General features: G+C 45.0%; 1 protein-coding gene across 1 annotated transcript in view; it reads right to left on the reverse strand.

Annotated features, from left to right (window-relative positions):
- Nucleotides 1-21,721, reverse strand: part of THBS3 (thrombospondin 3) — a 180,156-nt gene that overhangs the window by 95,858 nt on the left and 62,577 nt on the right. Inside the window, exons 2-3 of the mRNA XM_086947390.1 lie at nt 15,379-15,585; nt 11,951-12,207 (exon numbers count right to left, since the gene is read on the reverse strand). Coding sequence (XP_086803516.1) covers nt 11,951-12,207; nt 15,379-15,585 — 464 coding nt within the window. The remainder of the gene's footprint in view (nt 1-11,950; nt 12,208-15,378; nt 15,586-21,721) is intronic.

Genomic DNA, 21,721 nt, shown 5'->3' on the forward strand with positions numbered 1-21,721 from the left:
AAGTGTTTGCATTCCAAGACACGAACGACTAATTTACATCTGTAAAAGACACTGTCATCGCATCGTCAATTTATAAATTCATATATGGTTTGAATAGAGAAAGCAGCCCATGTATTTTTAACTGCAGTAGGATTTTTAAATGTTCTATTAGGGTTAGAATGAGAGCCTGATCTTGAGGTGGGTGCCTGATTGCTTTTTGTTACATTTCCCACATTGGTCTTACCCTTAAGTCTTTCCTGTCTCGCAATATGGCTCCTCTGCTGCTGTGCTGACTTCCACGTGCCCAGTATCTCTCTTGATGCTGCCCCGTTGCACTCCTCCTGGGTTCCCATGCACGAATCGCAGAGCACACGCCAGCATTGTTCCCTTTGCTGCCCCTCCCCACCTCTCCACGTGCATCAAGTACTCTCCTAATTATGCCACGTGTTCTCTGTCTTGCTCTGCTCTTCCACCATTGCTACCATCATCACAATTACCACTACCAACATCACCACACTGCATTAACAACTACTATTACAGCCACCATTAAACCATGAATAACATCACTTTACCAACGCCATCATTTCTACTTACACGACTACCGTCCGTAGATACTTTGTGGCCAGGCAGTTCAAGGTACTGTATAGTCATGTCCCAGGCTCATCTGTAAAAGGCCTTAGTAGTTTTGACCGCCTGGTCAGTGGACAATCCAGTTTATTTTTTATGAATTTAGTAAATGTTTAATTGATTTTAGCTTTACTACAAGTGAGCCTCCACCTTTCATCCTTTCCTCGATTGGAGTGCAGCTTTGAACATGAGATTTTCACTTGCATACATTTTCCAGTTCAGCATAAAATGTGGCCTAGCCTAAAGGGGTAATGGTAACTGCATTGGGATACTCAAGAAACGGAATGTCTCGTAAAAAGCAAACAAAAAAAACTTTTGAATGTCCCTTTCTCCAGCAGAATCCATGTTAGACCTTTTATGTGAACGCAAGTGATGCTGCAGGGCTGTCTTGAAGCATCGATTAGTAAAATCCAGCATGTGCAAACTAAGCACTCTGAAGTGTTTGAGTGCTTTATGCTAGTTATTTGTGTGTAAAGCCGCCTGCTATTCACTCGAGTGATAAGGGTTCTGAGCAAGGTCATCCATCTTGTCCTCCTGGTGGTATGGTAGCCCATGTTTGTCTAATTAGTATGTAAACAAGTCACAAAGCTCCCGATCCTGCATATTGCAGCAATCACATGGAAAACATAGGATTTTATTTAAACACTGTATAAACTAAACATTAATTTACTGTTTTAAAGGTATTTTGGCCTTGAGCATGTTGCGACATTGTAGACCTACTCTATTAGTGAGTGTTGTTACTTTAGCCTCTCTGTGTCGGTGGTGACTGTCAATTTCCACTCATACGTCTCTGTAACCTGTTCCGCTTGTAAGTCTTCAACACCTGGTCACCCAATTCATGCATTCACTCAACCCATCATCCATTCACCTATCCACAAAAACACGCATAAACTCGGCATTAAATGCAGAACAACCATTGTTATTAAAACGCAAAAGCTATTGCTTTTGTCGAAGCTTGCCTTCGTTGCATTGTTGATGCAGACTATTATTTATAATGTAAAAGTAATAATGCAAAAAAAATCCCCCAAAAAATCAGGGTGGAGGTTAATTTACAATGGGCGTGCATGCTCCCAGCCGCTGCCCACTAGCCTCACTTTCTGGGAGTGTTGGTTTCTACAACCAGAAAGTTGGGTTACTTATCCAATAGAGTAACTGACTGTCAAACATCTGGTTTGCTTGGAAATAGCAAAACAAGGATGTGGGCTTCAGGTCTGTGTTATTTAAAATGACATACCTCAGGAGGAGCTACGACGGCAAACAAGATGGCTGCTTAGGTTCCCGGCTCCGCCGACCTCCGTATTCCGCCACAAGATCCTGTACGATATCCTGATCTTACACCCAGCCTCTGCCTGGATGAAGTGTTCCTAATTCCAGCGGTGAAATCCCCAAGCTTTTATCGGTTGATTTCACGGACTTACACCGAGTTAAAGATCGTGGCCTGTTCCACCGGTGAAGCCAGGGCCTCGAGTGATTGCATGGCCAGGTTGCAGTGCAACAACATCGGCTGAGAGACCCTGGCAGGGTCCGGTCCATCGTAGTGGAGACTTTGTCTATGCCCGAATTTGGTGGTGAATGTTTCCTTGCCCAGCGCTGAGAGAGAGGTGACCCGCTGCTGCTGACTGTGTGTGGGAATCCCCGTTCGGCGGACCCGTTTTAGATTCCTGCCGGGGCTTGGCAGTTCGGGTCCCCGGACTGCGGTGCTGTACCGGGTTTTCCCGCCTGTGGATAACTACGGGTCTCCGTCCACGCTTGCCCTCTCATTATCCTGTTCGTCCCCCCCGAAAAAGCCGGATTCACCCGGAGAGTTGATCGTGAGCTATCGAACTTGACATCATGGATCGAACGGCGTCTGGGCTAACGCTGAGATCAATTATGACAGAACTTTGGGCGTTTCACGCACAAGTGGATGTGTTCATAACTAAAATGGATGCAAGCCTGACTGGGATTCTGTTCGAGGTACCGGACCCTGCCCCACTGTTGAACCAACAAACAACAGCCACTCAAGACGCGGCCATTTTGACTTCGTGTGGCGCCCTGGAAGATGGTGTCCCCGAGACCATGAGTGTATCACCGTACCTTTCATCATCGTTGACTTTGGAGGTATCGAATGGCGTTCGCCCCCCGGAACCCTGTGTTGTAAACTCTTCCCTCATCTTGGGGTTTTATCCCCCGTTTTTGGACGTTTCACGGTCCCGGGGTAAGAAACATCGGGACGGTCCAGCTTGGAGAGGGGAATTTTCCGCGTGTGAGGTCCTCGTGGAGTTACCAGCTACATGGGGTAACGGATTGACTTTCGATGGTTTCCCCCTCGTCTATGACTTGTTTGTGTCCTCATGGGTTTCGATAGGGAGGGTTCGTGTGCTGATTCGAAAGGGACAAGGTTGGGTCAATTAAATTGGGATGGTTTGGAACACTTGGTATGGCAGTTTAAATTGTAACCGTTTAACTATAGAGGCTGGGCGGTGTTTCACGGTGCCCCTTATTGTCTTTTGAAAGAGTTGCTATGCGTCCGTCTTTTGTGGCAAGGGGTGTCTGTGTTTTGGCGGGGGAGCCAAGGTGCCGGGAACATCGTATGACAATGCCCTCCTCCATTCTTCATCTTCTTCCTTCTTTTAGGGTTTAGGTTAAGGGGCGACAGGCACGCTGCTAGTGGCGTTGGGCTATAGCCATCGGCAGGGGTGCAGGGTGGGGGGTTGGAGGGGGGGGGGTTATTTTTCCTTTTTTATTTTCTATGGCCTTTTTCTCCCTTCCCATATATTCCTTTAGGATCTGTAAGGTTTGTGCTTTAGTTTGATTTCACTGTGACCTGAAATTAGTGTCCATGACTCTCACGTTAGTTGACTTTTTGGGCGGGCGGGCCCTGAGAACTGGCTTTCACGAAAATGTATACTGTTTTACTGTTTATACTGATATATGAACACTGATGCCAGAGTTCCGCGAATGGCAATTTCTTCATGCATATCCTGTTTTCTTGGCCTGTCCCCCGTACCCTATTGTTAGACTGTATGGCACCTGATCCGATCATTTAAATAATATAAAAATGAAGACCTTTATTATATCCTGTGACCTAACAATGCGTTTTAATACAAGATCCATCCTGAATCGCTGCCGGACCTCAGGGTTGTTGGCTGAAGAGCTGTGTTGTGTTATGATGAATCGATTTTTACTTCTGTTTAGCGGCCGGCCCCTGCGGTTGTAGGCCCATACTTGTCTTTTATGAATGCTGCAATAAAGGTTTTTCAAAATAAATAAATACATAAATAAAATAAAATGACATACTTAATATTTAGAGTGAATGTCCTCTCGGATATGACTTTGAACTTGACGTAGGGTCAACATCGATTTAAAAAAATAAATAAATGGATGCCTTTGTGAAAGGCATTAGGTCTGCTAAAAATTAGCAGATGCAATATCCTCTTAAAGAGGTAGACGTTGTTGAAGTCTCAGCAGAGAGGCCAAGACTCGACTCTCACTTCTGCTTCACCTACCTGCGCAGCTGAAGAAATTGTCGCAGTGGAAGACTTCAGAGTCCAGCTCGCTGTCTCCTGCCATGTGTCTCTGACGCATGTCTGTGAATCCACTCAGAAGCCTAGAGGCGGCGATTAGGCGCTATATATGGAGGCGTAAATTGGGCAGACAGTTCCCGAAGGTCTGCAGCGTTCTGCCAAAAATTTGCTTGGTTTGCGCTTTCACAAAACCTGTCCGCCTAGCTCGGTTGTGCTCACCCCCTGCTTCATTGACATCCAAATCCATCAAAGAGGACACAGGCTATGTTACTAGTATAAGCCCACCTTCGATATGTTGGAGCAACATTATTGTCAGAAAAGGAGCGGCATTGCAGGCATGAACGCAGTAGGTGAGAGTTAAGTTAGCCATTTGCAAAACCGAACATGACAATTGCTTTTTTAGGTGGAGCCACTAGCTTAGGGATGCCCCCAAAAGTGTTGCCCATAGCAGCTAGCTCCTGGATAAAGCCAAAAGGCTTAAATGTTAAATTTAGATCACCTGCAATGATCGCGTAGTGGTTGTTAGTGTCACAAGACAGTATTTTGTTTAATAAGTGCAAGGTGAGGAGTCTTTCTGGAAACTAACACTTCGATTATAGATGTTAATTACAAGCATAGGCCTGTCCTGAGCGGTCCCGCTGTTGCAGGCCACTCCATGGGGCATATTTTATTGTAAGCGCCAGTGTGCTGCCACGTCTCGGGCAATTCGTGTATATGACGCCGTGAGGAAGGGGGCAGGAGATGTGCACACCGCATGACTGTACCTGGTTCACGCGTGCGTCCACATATCCAGTCCGATCCGATCCGGCCTGCAGCCTGCGCGTGCCAATCTCCTGTCTCCCCCGAGAGCCCTAGAAAGCCAAGTCGACGACTATAGGTCTCGCTGGCGACAGCGCTTCTCGTTGCGTCGCCAGGTGCGAGACCTAACGAAACAATATATGGTAGTACAGTAAAATGAATGCTCAGCATTATGAAAGAAAAATTATTAGAATGCACCTCAATATATTTTCTTAATCCAGCTTTCTTTGTTTATATACTTCTTTTTCACATAATGATTTCTCATTGAGATCTGCAAACCTGTCTTGATGAGGGCACCCTTAAAAGCAAAAGTGATGAATGTAGCCCATGATTTGACTTATGTGTGACTAAACTGATTTTGTTTAACAGGTAGGAGTATTCTCAAGATTCAGAATAAATAAATAAAGTTTTATTTACTCTGTGATCTGTAGTTACAAAGGAGGTTTGGGTGGCAGCCAAGCGAAGGGAGGTCTGCCCCCGGGCAGATTGGGAGGGGCAGGGCAGAGTCAGGCCCGGCCATTTTGTTTAATTTGGGCTATTTTAGTAAATAGCCCAATTAGAGCCCAATAGTATAAGTCTTGCTGAGGCGTGCTCCCAGCCACCATTTTAAGTTTGGTGACTTGGTGGCTGGGAGCAGGTTAGTGTAGTGAGGAAGTTTTTCTTGCTGCTAGCAGTGTGAGTAGTGAAGCTTAGTAGTAATTAGCATGGAGGATTACTGTGTCTTAGAAGAAGTGCGCCTGCTTAGCGAGGCAGGGAGGTTTGATCTGTTGCTGCCGGACGCTGCTGGTGTGTCCCGCCCTCCTCGGCGGGCATCGGTGGGAGTGGCAGCCATCGACACAGCCTGTACGTCCCCCAAACGACAAAAAATGGGTGCAGTGAGTGTTAGGGGCCTCTTACATGTCAGGAGAGCATCCCCGGGACATCCGTTCCGCTGGTGCCTCGTGAGCGGTCTGAGGCTCTGGCCTCTGAGCGTGGGGGCGGGACCGGTTCAGCCCGTCAAAGTGCGTCAGGCGCGCAGAAGGGAGGGCCTATGGGAAAGGTGTTGCCAGCTCCGGGGCCTGAACCGAGTGTGGTGGAGGCCACCCGGGCAGTGGGTTTTTATAGGGCTGAGGCCCCGGCATCAAAGGGAAAGGGGGTGGGCAGGGGGAGAAGGAGATGCCCTGGCAATGAGATGAGAGGTGTGCCCAGGTGGGAAAGTTAAAGGAGACCGGTGGGGGTGGGGTCTCCAGAGGCACCCCAGTTTAGAGGGCAAGCCCAGGGGACGTGCTGGGGGATGACCTCAGGCCAGGAAAATACCAGGCAGGAGGTTCTGTCACTGGGGGACAGGGAAAAAGACTGGGTGGGGCGGGGAGGAGACTTAGATCAAGTTAAAAGGGATGATGAGCCCCTGGTTTCTGAGGGGATGAGGAGGAGATTCCGGGGGGCAGGGAGGCGGAGGGGGCAGCCAAGCTTGGGAGGGGTTAGACATTTTCACCTCCTGGAAAGAGGAGGTGAGGGGCTTAAGCACTTTGGGTCAGGTGGATGCTTATTTGGCCTGGGGTGGATCTGTTGGGGTGGAGGGAAGGGGCCTGAGCCAGGAGAGGGGGTTGGGCAGGGGGGATATGAGGAGCAGTTCAAGACAGAGTAGGGGGGCCTGGGGTAGCAGTAGGGCAGGATCAGTCCCCGTCAGGCGTTGCCGCCGGCCTGGAATTGAGTGAAGGTGAGGATACGGGGGTTAGCGACAGGGAGGTGGGCAATTTGTACAAGGTGGGGGAGGAACAGGAGATGGGAGCTGGGGGGGGGTGATTAGGCCCAGCACACCAGACCAATCATTTATTTTTTAGGAGAGGAGCAACATGAAAGTCCAGACTTGGCAGAGCTGAGAGCAGCTTATTGGCGCAGAGAAGAGAGGGCGGAGTCTCGAGCGGCATACCCATTACCATGGGGGGACCCGTCGCATCCGGCATAAGTAGGACCTGGGTGGTCTCGCTGGCCCCAACACCCGACGGGCCTCAGCGGTCCACGGGGCCAAAGGATTACAGGAACAACCTGTCAAGGGGTCCAGAGGAATACCGACGGGTGCAGTCGGCATCCCCTGAAGCAAGGGGTCGGGGCTCAGTGAGAGCCATCAGGTTGAGACGCGCGAATTGTGCGAAGGGCTTTATTTTGATGAGGAGAGCCTTAAAGAAGGCGAATTGCAAGAGGAAGAAATCGGGGTGGGGCGGACACATTAATGTCTCTAATAGTATTTTGCAGGTTACACGGAGGGCGTTGGAGCCGGCGGGGAGGTCAGCTAAGTCGGGATTGACCACAAGAACACTGGCGAGACGGACTGCAGCAACACGGGCACCCTCCTTAGAGCCAAGTAAAGCACAAGGAAGGGTGGGGAAGCCAGTGATGGTTTTGTTAGGACGGGGGTGACGTTATAGGGGGGGATGAGGGCAGGTTGCGGAAAGACAAGTATGTGCAAAATATTGGCTGGGGTACCGAAGAAGAGGGTAAGGAGGGCAAAACTAAAGTTGAAGCTGACAAAACCGCATCGAAAACTGACAAAGGGGAGTTGACAATTGATGCCTAGAAAGATAAGGTTGAGAGTAAAGAGTTGAATATTAAAAAACTGCCATATATGTGGGTGACCAACCTGCTAGGAGCACATTTGATGCTGACAACTAAAGAACGCATTTGGAAGGGAGAATACGTGGAAATGCTGAAACTGTAGCATAGGGAAATGCGGGCAAAAGAAGGATCAAAAGAAGAAGAGTATGAGTTGGCCAAACAGCCGAGGGTTCCGTTGACCATAGAGAATTGGACGGCTGCGTTTTTGATCTATGCCAGCTTTTACTGCAAAACATATCCAGAAAGCTGTGTAGTGTTATTTAAATACATGGATGTAATCCCGAAAGCGAAGATTACAGGGGGGGTATGCATGGGCACAATACGATGAGCAGTTTAGAGCGCGCATGGCCTGGGATCCAGAGGCAAAATGGGGGGAACTTGACACAGATTTGCGGCAGCACACTATGGGGGCGTCCAGTGCGGGCAAGACCATGTTCCCAGCCAGTGGGCTCCCAATAGTGTACCGGTCCTTTCAGAGGAAACCCACCCGGGAAAGCTTCAGGGTGGGGTGGTTCCCAACAAGGGGGCCAACAGTGGCAGCAAGGTGGAGTCAACGCCGGGGGGCAGCAACAGTTTGCAGGAGCATGGGTGTAGGGGATTTCAGGGGTCTGGTCCATACGCCGGTTAAGACAGAGAAGCTAGATGCAGCCTTACTGGGTTATGACGACCGGAAGGCTGCATAGGTGTTTAGAGAGGGCTTCACATGGGGTTTCCGTGTGGGGTACGGGGGACCGAGGCACAGAAGCTGCACAGAAGCTGGGCTGAAAACTTACAGTCAGCGAAAGAACATAAACAAATACTGCAAGAAAAATTAGACAAGGAAGTGAGGGAAGGGAGAACGGCTGGGCCTTTAACTGATTGGACCTTGGAAAACTTGACTGTGTCACCCATTGGGGTAGTGCCAAAGAAGGAACCAGATCAATTCAGGCTTATTCAACATTTATCATGGCCAGAAGGGATTTCAGTGAATGATTTTATTGACGAAAAGGAATCTACAGTTTCATACTCCTCAGTTGACATGGCCATGTCACTGCTAGTGACGGTGGGCGCAACGGCACAAATGGCAAAATGCGACATGAAATCGGCTTTCCGATTGCTTCCAGTCCATCGAGATGATTGGGATCTTCTGGGTATCCATTTCAATGGGAAATGGTACGTGGACAAGGCATTACCGATGGTCTGTTCTATGTCATGCGCATTATTTGAGTGTTTTAGCACCTTTCTGCAGTGGTTGTTTTCAAAGCGCACAGGTCACAAGCTGGTGGCACATTATCTGGACGATTTCTTCTTTGTGGTCACCGCCGACTCCACAAAGTGCCAGGAGGCCCTGGAAAACTTCAAAGAGCTGACGGAGGAATTGGGGGTGCCGTTGGCACTGGAAAAGACAATGGGCCCTAGCACAGCACTGTCTTTCTTAGGAATAGAAATCAGTTCAGGGACATTGCAGGCACGCTTTCCAGAGGATAAGAAACAAAAGATGTTGGATTTGCTTAATGCTATGCTGGCTTGTGAAAAAGTAACGGTAAGTGGCAGATATTTTTGCAGTCTTTTAATGGCATTCCACTTGCATGGGAAGAGGATTTGGTATGGGAGGTACAGATCTCTTAAGATGCAGCAGGCAGTATGGTCTTTGGCCTGTTTTGGCAGGGAAGGTGGTGTGCTGAGCAGTGGCTGGCACAATGGTGGAATGGTGGTAGGAGCATTGCATTTCTAGAGTTTTTTTCCTTTAGTAGTGGAAGTGACATTGAGGGGTTCACAGCTAGCGCACAAGAGAGTGACATTCAGAGTGGACAACATGGCAGTCGTTGAGATAGTGAACAGACAGTCAGCAAGGAATGCACAAGTTCTGAAGTTGTTGAGGGTGTTTGTCGTGTCATGTCATTCAGGGCATTCCACGTCCTGGGTGTGGACAATGATATAGCGGTTGCTTTGTCTTGTTCGCAGTGGGGGAGATTCGGTGGGCTAGCCAAGGACGCTGACAGAACTCCGACGCCCATGCTGCAGCATGGCAACACAGGATTCTACAACTGGTGTTAGAGTCGCTAGCAAAGTCTACCATGAGAGCTTATAATTTAGCATGGAAGGAATTTCTAATGTCAGGCAGCCAGCGGCGCGTTGGAAAATAGCAATGGGGGGAAGATGTCATTCAGTTCATATTGGATATGATTGAGAAAGGGTTATCTAAAGTGACAATCACAGGGAGGTTAGCAGGGATTGCCTTTGTTGGTAAACTCCTATGGGGCTACTTGCCGTAAGCAGGGGAATTGGGTATGCGAATGCTAAAGGGATGGGCCAGGGAACAAGGACAATTGAGACATGTAAGGAAGCCTTTGTTGTGGCAGCTGTTGGACACGGTTATACAGATATTGCAGAAAATCTGCATGGATGGTTTTGAGACCTGCTTGTTTTCCACATTGATGGTGGGGATGTTTTCTGGCGCATTTTGGGTATCAGAATTGTTGGGAGACAGAAAGGGCAGGGGGATTCATTGGGAAGATGCAGTACCACGTAGCCCTGGGATACATATATGGTTGAGAAAATCTAAAACTGATCAGAGGTGTTCAGGTAAATTGATGTCACTACAAACATCAATACCACAGCTCACTTGTCCGTGCTTTTGGGAAGCATGTTGGCGCGCAGTGTCTAAGGGGTTTATGGGGTTGATTTTTCAGCATGCTAATAGAAGCACAGCTTTTCAGCTGCTAGCAGTACTGAGGAAAGCGTTAATAGAAATGGGTATCGACGGGGTGGATTTTGGGACACCTTCATTTCGTATTGCGGCAGCATCAGAAGCAAACAATAGGGGTGGGAGTAGGTAGACCTCATGCGTCTGAGGAGGTGGTTGTCAGAGTGATACAGGCGCTACGTGTGAAGCAAAAATGAGGATAATGGCGCTGTTGTTAATAATGCATAAACTCACTTCGTTTTACTCGTTTCAGTGGCTGGCCCCCTTTCCATGGAGATGACAATTTGGGTTGTGGAGCATTCCTTTGTGAAGTGGGCTCAACTCCAGGCCTGCAAGAGTTATTTTGGACAGAACCTAGGTTTCAACAAGGAGCTTTTTAAGGTTTCTTGGAAAGAAAAAGGGGGCATGTCATGGAAGAAATTGATTCCATTCCTGAATAGCTTGTTGACGGGCGGCAGGTGCCCAGACATTTTGGTAATAAGCCTTGGAGAAAACGACTTGGGTAAAAAAAAGGCATAGTTTTTATGAGGAATATGAAAAGGGATTTGGCACTGATCAAGCAACAGTGGGCAGGCTGTTTTGTGTTTTGGACTGAATTTGTTCCCCGCAGGGTTTGGCGTGGTGCATTTATCCCAGGAGCAGTAGACAGGGCCCGTAGAAAGCTTAACACTGAGATGTCATGTTTTTGCAGGGAAGTGGGTTTTGGCAGGACTGCACATAAAGAATTTCATTTTGACACAGCTGAAATTTTTAGAGGGGATGAAGTGCACCTTTCAAGGATTGGAGTGGATTTATACCTTTTAGACATTAGAGAGGTTTTGGCTAGAACACTTAGGGCCAGATGTATCAAGATACCGTTTTGTGAATCCTAAATAGCGATTTTTTGCGAATCGCTATTTAGAATTCGCAAAACGGTATGTATGTACAAAATCACAATTTTTTTGCGATTCCTTATTATTCTTTATTTGCGAATTCGCATTTTGCGAATTCGCAAATAAGGAATAATTTCCAATGCATTTGTATGGGCCAGGAGGCCCATAGGAATGATAGTGCAATAATTCTCAAATTGCGAATTCGCAATTTGCTAATCGCAATTTGAGAATTATTTGAAGGGTGCAGGGGTGTCCCAAAGACACCCTGCTGCACCCCTCAAATCTACATGTGTGTGCATGTCGCACACATACATGCCCTATGGGCATGTATGAGTGTCACATGCCACCCTTACAAATGCCAATTAGGGCATTGTTAAAAGAAATCGCAAATTACCACCAACTACAAGTTGGTGGTAAATTGCGATTTCTTAACACTAATTCGCAAACCAAAAATGTGTTATACATATCATTTAAGGAATCGCAAAATTTGCGATTCCTTAAATGCTATGGCAAAATAAGGAAACGCAAATAATTGCGATTCCTTAAATAGCGATTTTTTGATACATATCAAAAATTGCAAATCGGCCGTTTGCGAGTCGCAAAAGCCTTGATACATCTGGCCCTTAATGTGCAAAGCCACTCAGAAGTTAAAACGCCTAGGAGGCCGGGGGGGGAGGTCAGTTTGTGAGCAGGGGCCGGGAAAGGTAGGCAGGTAGGATAAGTTTCATGGTAGACGTTTTATTAGTTACAGTTGTTATGAAAATGTTAAAAAAATAAATACCATAAAACCGGGAGCCCAAATTATAAACAAGAAGTGAATGTGGCTAGACCTCAGCATTCTCCTGAGTCGCACCAGCCAGGGGCGCTGTAGGCAACACAGTACTCACCTGCATTCTGAGGTACGCTTTGTGCCCTGTGCGGATTTCCATGTTCTCCAGCTCAGTCTGAGGAATGGGCATGAGCACTGGGAGCCCCAGGCTTGAGTCCACCTGCTTACAGTCCACGAACAGCTCCAAAGAGGCTGTGTCACCACGCAGGCCGCTCATGCGCAGGATCACCATGTGGCTTCTGCCGTCCGCCACATTGGCATTCTGGAGGCTGACGGAGTGCAGCTTGGAGTCTTCACGCATGTAGCGCACGAGTACTGCAAGACAAAGAAAATATGGCAGCCTGGGTCCTTCACACAATTACACAACTTAGTTTAGTATTTCCTGTAATGTTGTCCGCCCCACAGTCGCTGTAGATAGTTTCCCCCAGTCACCAGCTGCTTGACTGACCGAGTATCGCCGGCCAGTTGGACGTAGGTTTAGAGGCTCCTTCTATGCGTGATCGAGGTCACTAATTGATTACGCAGGTCCTACCAAAGCAGCCTGGGGGAAACTATCTACAGCGACTGTGGGGCGGACAACATTACAGGAACTCCTCCTGTTCCAGATCCTGACCCCACAGGTTGTATCTACTTAACCCTGCAGCCCACAATGGGCTCCTTCTTTTTTAGTTTATGAGCACTCCTTTTGGTCCTGATGAATTGCCGTGATGGCATGAAACATGTCGACCAGATCACTTTTGAGGGTTGAACGGGCTTCCCACACATAGGTTGGTTGAAATCCCATACCCCTCTTAGTTTTAATAAAGTAGGTAGCTACAGGAATAAAATACCCAGAGTAGACTACACTTTAACTTTTTTTAGAATCACCACACGCCACGCTCACTACTCCACTATTAGGGCCCCTCACACCCACTCAAACATCGGCTTTGGAATAAAAGATCTCCGACAAAGTGTAGCACTAAGTACTACCCGTCAGGCATTGCAGTGCCGGCTTGACGCAGGAGCAGGAAGCCGATGATGACACGAAGCGACCGGTTGGGAATGTGACAGCAGCCATAGAACCAACCTGTTGTGTGAGGTTTCCCTAAATTCCGAAAAGGGACAATCGTCCCTGATTTCCAGATACAACCTCCCTTCCTGAGAGAGGAAGATAGCCCACTCTTGATTACATAGATACTACCACCAGGGGAACTTTGTGCCATTGGTTGGGAAACAGTTCGTTGGGACATGCACACTGGACCCCTATAAATATTGTCCCCTCACTGTCCCCCTCTTTTGTTGTTAAATACCTTTTGGGTTCCCTTGTATTTTGTAATAATTGGTTGGGGTGAAGGCAGCAACTTCATCGTGATGCACAAGGAGCTACAGTGTCAATGATGATTGCTATTGATTTCCTCCTTTACAATGAAGAGGGGTCTTTGGTTCCTGGATAGACAGTTACTTGGTCTTCTTCAGGTTAGTTTTTTGGCATGTTCCTTATGAAATAAATCTCCCTAATGCTGCATTAATAAAGTGCAAAACCCTTCCCTTGCATACGTAGCTTTATGTAGGCAAAGCCTAGTAATACAACGGATTAAGTATTTATTCAGCTGCACTAAAAAAATTATATTTCTAAATGGGCAGAGCTGGAAATTTTAATTTTCACTGGACTATCTACCAAACTGAAGTTAGTGAACATCATTGGTATTCAATATGGACATAAGTGAAGTCTTGTGTTTCCATTTAATCCTGAGGATGAACGTTTATTTTCACTACTGATGTCAAGGTAAAAATAGATTTCAAACCATAATAAAAAGGCTTGGATTATACAATTGTATTTGTGAATAATTCCACTGATGTCATTTTGACAGACACATGCAGGCTTAGCCCTTGACAGTCATGGAGTCAACGAGAGAGCTCTGGAGAAGATGGACAACTGTAACATTATTGCTGACAGAGAAGAGATTAAACGTGTTTAGCACACAACAGCTGCTGTTGACGAATCTTTTTGAGGCAATGAAGAACGTGCTTGGTGGAGGTAAGTGCTCAAAAAGAATGAAAGCTCAAATCTCCCCCCCCTCACAAAATACTGTAGAGTTTTTAGCAATGTCGGATGAACCGGATTAGGGAAAAGCAGATTTGTGATTCGCGTACTCTTATGCCTTATGAGGGAGAGGTGTTACGCAGCGTCCAGAGCGGCTGACTCTGGAGCATGGGGCTCCCGGTTCGATCCCCGGCGCCAGCAGCAGCTCAGCTCAGCATCATGTGACTCTGGGCAATAGCTCACTTAGTGCCAGATGTAGGTCGCCCAATACCGGTCGGTAACGGCCAAAATCAGTGAATTTCGGCCGTTACCGACCGGTATTGGGCGACCTACATCTGGCCCCGGATGTTACCGAATCGGTATTTACCGATTCGGTATTTACCGAATCGGTAGATGATATGTAGCAAGCGCATCTAAGAGTGCTCATGTGTATTAAGGATTCGGTATTTACCACCCACTAATAGTAGGTGGTAAATATCGAAAACCTTAAAAAAAGCAATTTTGTGCTTTATTCAACTGTGCCATGTGGCAGACATACATGCCCTTAGGGCATGTATGTGTGCCACATGTACACCCATGCACTATACAGGGGTGCAACAGGGTGTCAATGTGACACCCTGCCACCCTTGTAAGTCTACCCCCTATTACCGATTCGGTATTTACCAAATCCGTAAATCTCATTCATTCCTATGGGCCTTCAGGCCCATAGGAATGAATGGGGAATACCGAATCGGTAAATACCGAATCGCTATTTACCGAATTTTACCGATTCGGTAAAATTTACTGAATCATTAGCTACATATCATTTACCGATTCTAAAATACAGAATCAGTAAAATTAGGTATTTTAGAATCGGTAAATGATATTTACCTACACCTGGCCATTAATCTCCCCGATGGCCCCCAGCACCTTGAAACCTTAAGGGGTGATATGTTTGTGCTTTACAAATAGGAATTGTTATTATTTATTATGTCTTTGGAGTGATTAGCAGAGCTGTGAGCAGTGAACTGTCTAGTGGTTTGTGAGGAGGATTCAAAAGCTCTGTGATATATCTCTGGTCCAGCAGTTCTAATTCCTCCACTTCAGCCCTATTGTATTTTGCTCGTTGCTTGTTAGCGACATACCAAAGCTGCAGCTTTCATTAGGGGTATCACTGGGCCACTGTACCATGTCCACATTACAGCCACAAAGGATTTAAGACAACTCAAAGCAAAAAAAAAACTTCTAGGTGTAAAGTAAAATAAATACATTTCAACTATGCTCCAAATTTCATCAACAGCTTTTTTTTTGCTACTTCAAAAAATTAAACATTGCAGCAGTATAGAAATCAAAAACAGAATTCAGGAAGCAGACAGGGGGGGACACCCCAGTTCATGATGAGCAAACACATGCCATTTTATTCTGCTGCTTAGTTACTAGGTAGCCACAGTGGTTCTTGTAGCCAAATACTGCACCAAACTTACTTTTGTTGATTTTGCCCACCACGGACACCTCCAGCCACTTGTTGTTATCCTTCTTTGAGTAGAGGCCGAAGAGGACACCGCCGAGCTTGGAAGGAAGGCGGAAGGTGGACAGAAGGTAAATATCATTTGCCATCAGCAGCTCAGTCCTAATTTTGTCAACCACGCTGGGCATCTGGCGGGTCTCGCTGACCGTCAGAAGGTCCATCACTGAAGGTAGACAACAATTGAAAAAAAATAGATTATAAACAACAGCTCAGGGGGCAGGAGATTGCTACTAACAGAAGAAGGACTTGTTTTTTGGAAGTCATGGAAATCAGAGGGACAGCGCCAAGAAAGCTAGGTATATGTGCGCTTAATAAATGTTTTTAAATTCAAATTCAAATTCAAATTTAAATTAAATTCAAATTGTGTGTGATACTATTAACTACATTTATAGGTCGCTCCACAATATAAGATGCTCCTTGCCACTTAAATAAACAAATATTTTTTATCTTCTAACTTAATAGTACTCATCTTTCGGCTTCAGGAATATAAAAGGTTGAGTCGAACACGCTTGAAACCTGATCTGAGATTTACACAATACAGTCGGACCGCTGCAGATGAATGACAAAATATCGGTACCAAGACTAAGGTAAAACTACTTGCCACATTGCAAAGTAGTACACTACATGACAAAATATTAAAGTTCTAATGAATTATGTTGATTTAAATTTTGAGCAAGGCGGAAATTTCCACCTATATGATATTAAACAGCAAACACAATGGTGAATATCATTATATTAATGGTGCTCATTTCACAAGACGAAACTTGTAACTACCAGCCTAATAATTTGTCTGTTGCTTTCCTCATCCGCCTTTGTCACGCAGCCTGCTCATGCTTTAGGTCTTCGCTGCCCTAATTTGGTAGACAGGGAAGTTTATACCCCATTCAAATATTGTGACCTCCCGATTATGGCATCAATGGAACTTATTTTGTTTGCCTCAATCTCCCGCCTGAGTGTGACACTGTGCTGAATTCCTCAGTTTTTTGTATACAGCTATGATATTTTGTCTTGTTATATAAAGATGGCAAAATGTACCCTTGTGTGCTTCTATCTGGCGAAGATCTGCAGCAGAGGCAGGTGCCTGGTGAGCTATCTTGTGCACAGTATCATGCCGGCTAGACAGATGGGTAGCCCTCACCAGCTTTTTCTGTCAATTAAGTTTACTAACTTCATGATACTATTCACCCTTTACTAAAATGCTTGCATGATCCAAGCATTATTTCATAATGATATTGTATTGAAATATTGCTAGATGGATCTGAGATGCTCTACCTTCACAGACTGCTCTACTCCTCTACAGGATTCTCAATTTTTAGGTGCTAAATAACAGGTTCCAATACACTTTGCAGCATTATACCCGCACCTATGTAGCTCTTTCTGATAAGCAATTTCAAACCAAATAAAGTTTTTGTTTCTATTTTATTACTTTGTTCCGCTCAAAAGGTAGTAAGCAGAGAAGGTAGTAAGCAGAGCTCGGACAGTTTCAGAATGAATCCCCATATTTGCTTATCTCAGTGCAGATCCTGTGAATAGCAGGGTTTCTTTACCTCCTAGAGGCTTTCTGTGGCCTAAATCAGTCTATAGGAAATGTTACATAGGACAATGAGGATTACAAGGTGTAGGAATCACATGACATTCATACTAGTAGGCAGTATATTTTAAGAGTGTTTGCCTGGAGCAGCACAAACTCAAGATTTAAACCATACCTCAGTGGTTTGGGTTGGCTTTACTAATGAGAATGTATATCTACCTAAACTAACCCTTTTTAGCAACATTAGGTTAATGAAAGACCGGGGAAAAACCACAGTATTCTAACCTATACCATGCAGGTTATCATGCAGCTTTTCGATGACAGTTCATGGGCCACTGTGTTATATTCGGATTGTGACTTATGAACTGCAAGTAACAAAAGTATTTCTGTGTCAAAAGCAGTAACCTTATGAGCTATCCACATAAAATGTAGTTCTGTGAACCTACTTTTACAAAAAAAAATGTAGTTCTGTGATCTCAATGGTACATACCCTTTGCAGCAGGCCTTCTACTTTAGGATGAGTCAAACTCCCTCTAGACAAAGCTCTGCTCTCTTTCTAGCAGAAACATTAATCACCAGTGTAATCTTTACAATTTTATGGTTGCCTACAAATCGTTGGACATTCAATATACTCTGCAGCAGTTGCCTTTAAACTCATGTTATTTCTAAAGACAGCCCCCCTCCCTGTCCCCCCCCCCTCCAAGGTCGGCACCAGGTGTGGCTGCACTGGTCGCACTGTCCTAAAGCCAGCCCTGGTCATTATTGCTATGAACTTCATGGAAGTTAAACCCTGCATCTAAGACACTAAGTCCAGGTATAGCTGGATAATAATTAGGGCTCCCTATATTATGGTATTTTTTTTTAACATTTCTGTCTGTATTCATCCATATTTATTTTTGGGCCATTTGATCAGTAATTATCCATATTTATTTTGTGTTTTATGTATAAATGAAGTTGTAAAACTGTACATTTCCACATTTATTTAACTGATAGAAGCGTACTCGTCCTTTGATGTCTGTCGCGATTTAGCTATTTAAGCTGCCAAATATTACGTGGCTATTTAAAATATAAGCATTATACCACAAATGTATGTTGACGTGCAATTATTTAAAGAAATTTCATCCTGCTTTTAAATTTCTCATGCTGTCCATCTACTCATCTGCTGGGCTACAATTCATGAAAGATAGTATGGAGAGTCACATAAAAGAAGTACAATTTTCACTATTTATCCACTTTAAAAAATAAATGCAGACTGAAAATACAATGTTTTCTGTCTGTGTTTATCTGTAACAAATGTGTAAAAATGGAAAACAGGAAGCCTAAACAATAATCAAAGACAGTTCTACAGAGGCACTAGGGAGTTCAGTCCCAAGGAACTTTTTAAGTAACGCTGAAGTACACAGTGCATTTTGAATTACACAGGGCAGAATAAAAAGTTACTTACCTGTAACTATAGTTCCTTAGCATTGGCACCTTTCATTGTCTGAGGAGGGGTTGTCTGCATCCATGGCTTTCAGTAAACACCTCAGAAGCCATCCCGCACAGTCATGAAGGGTTTTGACTGAAAATGTTACATCAGTTTTGCAGTCTTTTGATTTATGATCCGGGTAGAGGTAGTAAATCATCATCAGTGAAAACTCTAATTTTACCACCAGAGTCACAAGCCTTAAAAGGCTCCTTTTTGAAGGATGTCCATTTCCAGTTCAAATGTTTAACTACTCCAAAGGTAGTGGCGGAAGAACTCGACACACACAACCTAGAGAAAGGCTAAAAAAAGTTTTCATTTTTTTAAAGTAACATAGAGACTTATGTGCTTAAACACAGAGCAAATCTCTGGGACTGCCTTTCAAAATGATGTAAACTAGAACTCTGAGGTAAGATGGCCTCTGGTAGGGGTATGTATTGCAACACTCTCACCTCAATGGCTGAAGTGTAGGCCTTTTCTAGTGAGGTGAGTGTGCTACTAAAGTGACAAATTTCAAGGTTTTTCAGGCATACTATGCTTTGTACTGCTATTGTAAATTTATTGTGGGATTCCACCAAGATGGCTGGAATGATTCAAGCATGTGAATCTATGTTGAATAGTAGTTACCCACATATCATACTTAAGTAGCACAACTCAATCAGGACTTACGTGTCCTACACTATTTAATAGAGTATGGTATGAGCACTGCAGCAATTCTTGGCAGGAATTGCAGCATTGCACAATCAAGTGGTTTTTGAAAGAAGTAAAAATAATATTTTTGTACAAATAAGTTACCAAATACATGAAAACCCCTACATAAAAACTACTCAGGAAAACACAGATTTTGGGAATATCCAACTTAAAAAGGTTGTGTACCGCTTTTCGGTAAATTGAAAAAATAAATCAGAATAAATTCTGAAAGATTTTCCAGAGCAATGGCGCTTGACTGCTTTCCTGTAGTATGACTTCTGGGCCCACAAAGCTTGGTCTTCATAGAACTAGCTAATGGTCCTACGTTGAATAATGGAATAGTACATGTAACTTTGTTAGAGAAGTGCATACTGAGCAGAAGATAGAAGGGCTTCAATATTATCCTCTATTCTAAAGTGATGCCAGAATGTCATCTTCTTTGGAGGAAGGTAATGTGTAACCTACCTTTTGTACTGGAGTAAGTTCCTGCCAGTTGCCTGCGAAAACCTTTTGGGCACAGAAAATCTGTGAAGTAGAGACTTTCTCCACTGGCCAGTAAGAGGCAGGGAAGAGCCATGAGTTATCCCTCTTGTACCACTGTCAGTATTAACTTTGAGAGACTTCAAAAGGACAGGGTCCTGTGCTGTGCAGCCAGCATCATGTAAAGCTAGGAATGACAAAAACTGAAGATCCTGTGAACAAAGTAATACACTTTTTTAGGTCGAACCTAGACAGTGCTTGCACTGTCTGGAAGATCTGTTGCTTTGGAGCCTTTCCCCAGGACTTGTCTGCTTCCGCTTTTGCTTAGGGACTACCTTTTTCCTAGCAACTGCCTCTATTTAACTGTCTTAATTGAAAACAACCAGCAGAGGTCCGTAAAATAACAGAACCGCTTTCTGCTGCTCAGGGACTTTCTTTTTTTAATTTTTCTAGCAACTGCCTCTATTTAACTGTCTTGAAAGAAAACGACCAGCAGAGGTCAGTAAAATACCAGAATCGCTTTAACAAGCGATTCTGTGCTTTATAGCTAAAAACGTACAAGGTTCCAAAGGAAAGACCTATTGTATTGCAAATGCTTGTTCTCTTATGCTGTTTGCTACGGAGAGATTTAGCTCATCTACGCTGGCTACTTTTAAACATTTAAACTAGGCCTGGGAAAACAATTTGGTTACGCCAGTGTTAATCTTGCGTACTTTTGGTAATTTGTATGCAAATACAAATTCTCACACTAAGAACTGCTATGAATGCCCGTTCATGGGCCTCTTCCTTGGAAAGACAGACGTGAACTGTTAGGAATTAGGCAGTCTTTTCTTTTCTTCCTTCCATCTGTTTGCATGACTTCGCCAGTGTCCTCTGTTTGTGTCTACCTTTCGGTAGCCTCCGCCCCCTTTTCCTTCCACTCCTTCCATAACTAGGTGCCCGTGCCTTTGATCGGGGCTTGGTTTCTTACCTGGTTGGGTTTTTTGTTTCCTTGCCAGAACGTGTTGTGGGGATTTACCTTGAATCCCGTTGGGTGCGTTCTTTCATTCCCGGCGTTGTTCCGCTGTTTGCAGAGCTGCGCAGAACGAGGCTTCGTTCTGCAATCCGGATCTCCGTTGCCTGAAACTCCTATCAGAAATCGGATGCTATCGGGAGAATTGAGCCGCGCTTCAGGACATAGAAGCGTAAAAAGGACTTGGGACTTTTGATTGTTTGTTTCAAGAGTATTTTTGGAGCTCTTCCTGGATTCAGTGAGCGCTACGGCGGTGCCGATTTCCGGGTTTTTGAGTACCCGATCCGCATCGTTGTGTGCAGTTGGGATTTTTTCACGAAGCATTCTGCTTCTAGCGTTTCTTTTAGAACGCACTTTAGTTTTGTGGCCACAGATAGGATTGTTTAATGTATACACGGCAATAGAAGCTGGCATACTTATTTAAGGGGTTTTTTGAGTCAGAAGAATGACTTTTTCCCCTATTTTGAACTAAACGCTCATTTTATGGGAGTTTGTTTGCCAAATCCTGTGGGACTACTTGTTACACATCTCCCTTTGGAAGTGCCTTCTATGTTACACAGGTAAGGAGGAAAAGGGGGTGAGTTGGGCAGTGTTAAAGGTAAGGGAGGGGGATACATACGGAGGACACTGGAACTGTGAGTAAGGAGTAGTTTCTGTCCTGTAACTCCAGTTCTGTAGTAGAGGTATCTCTGTTATAGTCATAATCTAGTGAATAGTCCCGCCCATGTGCGTGGACCCCGGCAATCAAAAATAATCTCTTAAGTTGTCAAAATAATGCAGAAACTGCAAAGACACTTAAGAGAGAATTTAAAGACAAATAATGCAGCCTATATCCACAGGCTACACTGTCCAGTACTTCAACTAGAAATTCCACCAAAAATCACCACACACAGCACAGCCTGCTAGTTTCTACCATAGAGAAACCTGCCTCCCCCAGTCAAAGACTCAGGAATGATAGAGAGGAAGGTAGGGACAGACAAGCCCCATAGGCTGCCATTATGTGGCTTAAATAGGATACTGTGCCTTTAAGAGAACTTTCCAGAACTTCTCCCAGTATCCCAGAATGCATAGCAGGTCCCTCTACTTTCAGTTCTTTTTGAAGGCAAGGCACGCCAGACCTG

Source organism: Lissotriton vulgaris, chromosome 12 (genome assembly GCF_964263255.1).
Source record: "Lissotriton vulgaris chromosome 12, aLisVul1.2, whole genome shotgun sequence".
Lineage (NCBI taxonomy): Eukaryota > Metazoa > Chordata > Amphibia > Caudata > Salamandridae > Lissotriton > Lissotriton vulgaris.